At 44.2% G+C, this 6,814-nt stretch overlaps 1 protein-coding gene across 4 annotated transcripts in view; it reads left to right on the top strand.

The window, feature by feature from the left end:
• The first annotated feature begins 6,215 nt into the window (after window positions 1–6,215).
• Window positions 6,216–6,814, top strand: part of LOC131676708 (dynein beta chain, ciliary-like) — a 62,269-nt gene continuing 61,670 nt past the window's right edge. For all 4 annotated transcript variants that reach the window (XM_058955966.1, XM_058955964.1, XM_058955965.1 and 1 more), the window contains exon 1: window positions 6,216–6,764. In XM_058955966.1, coding sequence (XP_058811949.1) covers window positions 6,264–6,764 — 501 coding nt within the window. In that variant the 5' untranslated portion in view covers window positions 6,216–6,263. The remainder of the gene's footprint in view (window positions 6,765–6,814) is intronic.

Here is a 6,814-nt window from a genome sequence, read left to right as displayed (position 1 = left end):
ATGTTGATCTACCTGGGAAGAACCCGTGTTGATCTGTTGATATATATGTTTTGGCTTCCCGGAACAATACATTGCTTACTAGAATTTCAAATAACTTGGACCCCGCACAGAGAGAGGTTATGCCCCGATAATTTGCTATGTCCTGCTTATCACCTTTCTTTAAAACAGGAAACATAACCGATTTTTTCCAACAAAGAGGAAACGTCCCTTGCGACAAAGATAGATTAAAAATCAGCTTTAGGGGAGCGGAAAGGGCACTCGCACATCTTTTTAAAATAATGGCAGGAATCCCATCGGGACCAGCCGAAGTCGAAGATTTCAATTTATCAGTAGCAGCAACAATGTCTTCCTCCGTAAAATGGATGTTACCTAGGTCCATCACACCCCTGGGAACATCTCGTAGTCCGATTTCGACCTGTTCTGGAGTAGTCGGAACTGTTTCAAATGCACACGAAAAATGTTTTGCAAACAGGTTACAGATACCGCGAGTCGTGCTAGAAGTTTCATTTGCCAGAGTCATACTAGAAGGAAGTCCACTCTCTTTACGCTTCTCATTTACAAAAGACCAGAAACGTTTCGGATTTCGCTCAAGGTCAGATTGCGTTTGTAATACATGCCGAGAGTATAGGAAGCGGTTATAAGCTTTGTAATTGTTGCTAGCATATATGAATTCCCGCTTTGTATTGGGATTTCGTCGGTTAGTGTAGTGCCGAAGCGCGGCTGCCCTCAGTCGTTTAAGTTCTCGGAGACGTCGATTGGACCAAAGTGGTTTTGGTTTAGGACGCGGGGCTGGGACATATATTTCAAACAGTTGGGTCAGGATCGATGAGAACTCTTCTACTGCGTCATTTACATCGGTTGCGTTATTGAGCAAAGTCACCCAGTCAATCGTTTGCAGTGAGTTGTTGAGTCCAGGAAAATCGGTTTTTGAAAAGTTATACTTCAAATCGTCAAGAATCTCGTCAAAAATAACCTGTCCAGGACAGGTCTGCTCAACTAAGAGGGGAGGGTGATGCGAATCTATTTCAACGAGTGGCTCATCTGCACGATAGACATGGCAGTTCTTGTATGCATCTTCATTTACAAACAGAAGATCTAACGTGCGATTTAGTCTGTTCGTGATGGTACACATTTGCAGCATGTTGAGTAATGACATCCCGTCTAGTAAAGCAACGCTAGATCTCGAAAGGGATGAGTCGGAATGGTCGGCGTAAGCATAACCGAAAGAAGTCGTTTTCCATACAAGACCAGGCTGGTTGTAATCTCCAAATAACAAATGAGAAGCTTGGGGTTCTAGCGAATTAGCAATGTCAAGTGCGGATTGAATATGGTTCTGAATAACGTTTATGTTATCTGCGGAGTCCGGAGGGAGGTATACGACGCCCACACATGTGTTAATACCATGGCTATTAAGGTTTACCCAGAGTTGTTCTACGCCGTTATTGTTAAAACTTTTTTGTTTAGACGCTAACCGATTAGAAACAGCTATAAGTACACCCCCGCCCCTTTTTTTACCAGAAACGACTGGGTCACGATCGTTACGATAGACCGTATATCTAGGTCCAAACAGCTGCAGGGAATTGATTTCGTCGTTCAGCCATGTTTCTGTCAGGATAATGACGTCGTGCTCTGCGTCGGTTACAGCTACGAACAGCTCATCGATCTTTGTGCGTAGTCCTCTCACGTTTTGGTAGTATATTCTGAGCTGGGAACGGGAATTCATTTGAAGGGAGGCAATATCTGTATGTCTAGCTTCGGAGGAACATATACATTCCTGGCTTTTACCTGGAGAAACAGTCGTGGTGTCTTCATAATTTGAGTCACGGATAGCTAGGAGGAAGTCAGCTACGGAGTCGGAAGTATGTTGTCCAACGGTAGACTGGAACCGAAAATTACTTTGAGGGGGTGCAGTATCAAAGGTAGCTTCGAGAGGACATATACCCTCTTTGGCTTTACCTGGAGAAACAGTCGTGAGGTCATCATAATTTAGATTGCAGATGGCTTGATGAATATCAGCTACGGAGCCGGGAGTGTGTTGTCCAACGGTAGACTGGAACCGAAAATTGCTTTGAGGGGGTGCAGTATCAAAAGTAGCTTCGAGAGGACATATACCCTCTTTGGCTTTACCTGGAGAAACAGTCGTGAGGTCATCATAATTTAGATTGCAGATGGCTTGATGAACATCAGCTACGGAGCCGGGAGTGTGTTGTCCAACGGTAGACTGAAACCGAAAATTGCTTTGAGGGGGTGCAGTCTCAAAAGTAGCTTCGAGAGGACATATACTCTCTTTGGCTTTACCTGGAGAAACAGTCGTGAGGTCATCATAATTTAGATTGCAGATGGTTTGATGAATATTAGCTACGGAGCCGGGAGTGTGTTGTCCAACGGTAGACTGGAACCGAAAATTGCTTTGAGGGGGTGCAGTATCAAAAGTAGCTTCGAGAGGACATATACCCTCTTTGGCTTTACCTGGAGAAACAGTTGCGAGTTCATCATCGTTTGGATTGCAGATTGCTGGATGAATATCAGCTACGGAGCCGGGAGTATGTTGTCCAACAGAAGACTGGAACCGAAAATTATTTTGAGGGGGTGCAGTATCAAGTTTAGCTTCGAGAGGACATATACCCTCTTTGGCTTTACCTGGAGTAACAGAAAGTAATCCGTTCAGATATCCTGGTATGCTGGTCAACGGTAATTGCTATTCGTCACGACTAATTTGCTGACGCTTTCTTTCAACAAGCTTCCTATACACAGCGCATTCGAAACTGTAGGCTGCATGTTTTGTCTCCAGATTCAGCTTCCGGTCCTTATTCATCTGAGCGCAATTAGCACAGCAAAGTAATTCTGATGCACATTCTGCTGTAATGTGGTCCCCTGCGCATTTAGAGCAGACCTGAGAGTTTTTACATTCAGTACTCTTATGTCCATACGCGCAGCATTTAAAGCAACGTACTATTCCAAAACACTCAACCACTCTACATCTTTCCCAGCCAATGTTTACACGCCCTAACTTGAGCATGGTCTCAAACGAATCAGCATTCACTTCAATCACATAATTATATGCTGTGTAATCATTCCGCTTAGTTTTAAATAACGTTATGAGTTTTAACTCTGTTAAGTTCACTGATTCATTTTGTTCTTCCAGGCTATTTTTAAGTTCACTCTCTGACAACTGTTCCGCAATCCCCACAATCTTCAATCTTGGTTTTGCCGGTTTCGGAACTGAGATTTCATAATTCTCCCCAAACTTCTCTCTCACCACTGCCACAACTGATTCTATTGCCTCCGCACTTTTCACACCGAGGATGATTGAGCCACCATTGCCTTCTCGAACAGTTTGAATTTTATTCGATGCACGGTCAATTTGGCTACGCAATTCATTCTTTGTTTTCCTAGCACTTTGATTCAATTCTTTAGGGCGCACTAAAATAACGGGTTCATTCTTACGAGGCTGTTTCGGGGTTTCACTGTTACACTTTTCACTAACTTGCGAGTATGGTTCCAACGAACTAGAGCTTTCACCAATTTTTTGTTCATTTTCAACTCTGGGCCGTTTTCTAGGCCTGAGATTCCTGCTCGGACCAGCCGGTGTAGCATCTTTTTCGCCAGCAACACTTCCGTTTTTCAAAACTTCAGCAAATGTGCACGATTTCTGTTCGACCAATTTTCTGCTTTCAGTTAATTCCCGCAAGATTTCTAGCTTGACACTTTCAACTGCACGTTGTATCTGTGACCCAATAGCATCTTCCAATGACTCAATCTTCTCGTTCATTTCATTTTTCCACAACTTCATACTTTCAGTTATTTCCACTAGAATGCTATTACATTTGGCCAGAATATCGTTGTGACCGCTTTGATGCTTCCGACAGCCATGGCACAAATATTTTAACCCGCGATTTGTTGTCATTGCTTTCAGCCCATGCTTATCGATATCATCTGTACACTTTAAATGCAATATCACTCCACACGGGCCGTAGCAGAAAACTTTTTCATTCTCTTCGCTTATCGCTCTCGTACAGGCACCGCATTGTAGCGTTGTGGTCATCCCCGCGGCCGCTGACCCGTAGGTCGCCCGCCAAGCAGCACAATAGTATCACTTCGCTTGGGTGTAACTATTAGAGATGGGCGAAACAGTTCACTTCGAAGAACCATTCCCGACTGAACAGTTCTGTAAAAAGAACTAGTTCAGATGAACCGTTCTTCCGTTCAGCTGATATTTTACTTGTATCTAGCGAATGTCTCTCAAAACATTCGATTCTTGGAGAGGAACCAAACAGATGCTGCCCAAACTATTATACTCCTGTATGCTTAACAAGATCATCAAGGGTAACGATTTCTTCATGATGTATAACTAGAGAAATAGAGAATGTGATGAGTCGTTCGCTTGTGAGTCGTTCTTCGCCGGTTCCATTCTGGGAGTGCACAGAGAGCGGTTTGTGGGCAAGTCGGTTCATTTTCATTCGTTCGCCTAAAAATCGGTCCGAGAAATTCGTCAAACGGCTTTGGGTCAGGTTCAGTTCATTCGCTTTGAAGAGAATTGAGAACTACCGTTCTTTTAAAAAGAACTTCCGTTCGCTCATTCTCTTCGAAGAACCAGTTCACTTGAACCGTTCGCGAAAGAATGGCCCATCTCTAGTAACTATAACGTTTCTTTAATCATCTCCTGTGCAAGTTAGTTCACGTATACCGACACACCAAAAATATCACAGGAATCTTCGTTTGACGAGCTTCCAAATGCACTAATAATCTCCTCCCAAAACGACTTAAAACACCGATAAAAAGCAATAAAAACACGACGAATTTGTAGAAGACAACTGACGGTCCTGCGCTTCACTGCTTATAATAGTAATAGCAAGAGGCTAGTCTTCTGGCTAGCTTAGTATCGTCGATACAGAAGTACGGAGGTCCCATTTGGGTGTCGGCGCTAGAGATACAACAGACTCGAGCAAGGCTGAACAGTAGGTACATGCCATAGCAGAAACATTGGTTTTCGGCAGCAAAAGGAAGGACCTCATGCCAGTTCTTGCGATCTGAGTAAATTGAAGGCATGGAGAAGCAACCTTTTATCTGCCGTAGCTTTCTGTCTGGCCATGGGTGTTTAAAACAGTATCTTCATAGGTTCAGATACACGAAATCATCTTTTTGTCCGGAGTTGATAACTGTCGAGGTAACATCGGAGCATCTAATCTTCGTCTGCCCGCTATTTGCAGCAGCGCGAAGGAAAATGCCTTCGATTTAACGAATATCATCGCTAAGATGTGTCGAGAGGAGGGCACATGGAATGCCGTCTGCAGAGTAGTGACACTAATACTGTCGGGACTTCAGCGAAAGTGACGAAACGAACAGCATGTTAGCAACGCCAACCAACAGCAGAGAATGAACGAGAAAGCATGAGTAGCACTCGAAAACAATGCTTTGTCCGCTCAAACGGTAAATATAAATATATTTTTAGTTAAGACTGTGGTCGCGTTTGCGATGATGGCGCCACATGTACCATTACTGAAAAATCGTTCCCAAACATGAGGGATAATCCACTAGCAAATTAGTGTTTGGGACTGTGTAGCTACTGTTCTGGGACAATAGGCGGATTTTTTGGAGAAATATGCTCATAGTGTTATGTCTGTTAGTCTGTGGAATAAGTACGACGTCGGTGTAAAAATTCTACGAGTGTATGTCTGCCAAGATATGTCATCGGTATCTGTGGACCGGTCTACGTCTCGACAGCTTCCGGCATTAACGTCAGACAGTGAAAATACGGGTCAAATTTTCATCTAAGCCTACTTTGCCAGTTGTCACAATATAAAGGAGAAATTATTTTTTGCTATACTCTACTAGCGCTAGCCGATCAGGTTGGCACACATTCAATGTGGTGAATTGCACACCACCACACAAAAACCATTTCACGCTGTTATTGCTGCTATTGTTGAGTTAGCGGGACGACGCAATTGACGGAACCCTGGAAAGGTACCGCGGCACCAACACCACACAGCAGCAGCAACGTAACCAGAAACCGATCGACTCGACGCGGTCGCGGGAAGCACGGCCCAGTTTGTTGATGTGTGGAAATAAATTACCTTTCTTCCTGATTGCACTTTGTCGATGAGTTTGAGCGGGAAAGTTTAATAGTTACTGTTTTTACCCTTGTGCTGTGTTAAACACAATAGCTGTACACTTAGCACCTTCCGGTGCCGCGAGGGGGGAAGGTTAGGTGCTGCCCCGGTCTATACACATGCCGAGTCGCGTTAGTTACCATACGAGGGTGAATGAGTTTCCCCGCTTGTTTTGTTTCTTGTATGATCGATTTCGCGGCGGTTTTCGGGAAGTTGAGCAGTTTCTGCCAGCCGAGGTTCATTTTGCCAACGCAGTTGGCTGTGCACAGACGTTCGGTTTTTCTGGTTTTGTTTGACAAGTGCGAGTTGATTATTTTTTCGGGTTTTTTTTTTCGATTCCAACGGATCAACATGGGTGATGAGAAGAAAAAGAAAGAAGAAAAGGAGGATCCGTGTGCGGCATTCGTTGGCAGTTACGTGCTGAAGACGATGCGGTTGAAGGAGGAAAAATGGCAGAAGATGATGGGGAACGAAGATTTCAAGATGATCGTAATGGAGTGGGTCAAGAGGGCCAACGTACGGCGGTTGATCATAACGCTCAACAATGCGGGAGCGCTGATTCCGACTCACTTCTTTCCGACGACCGGCAAGGGGAAGCGGTGCTTTTTCGTTAAAGCTAGGGAGACGGTTTTGAACAGCGAGGACATTCGGGAGGTGAGTTGGTTTTCTTTTGCGAGAGGAATTGATATTTGCTGTAGATTTGA

This window comes from Topomyia yanbarensis, chromosome 1 (assembly GCF_030247195.1).
Source record: "Topomyia yanbarensis strain Yona2022 chromosome 1, ASM3024719v1, whole genome shotgun sequence".
NCBI classification, from domain to species: Eukaryota; Metazoa; Arthropoda; class Insecta; order Diptera; family Culicidae; genus Topomyia; species Topomyia yanbarensis.
This window is presented reverse-complemented; position numbering and strand designations above follow the sequence as displayed.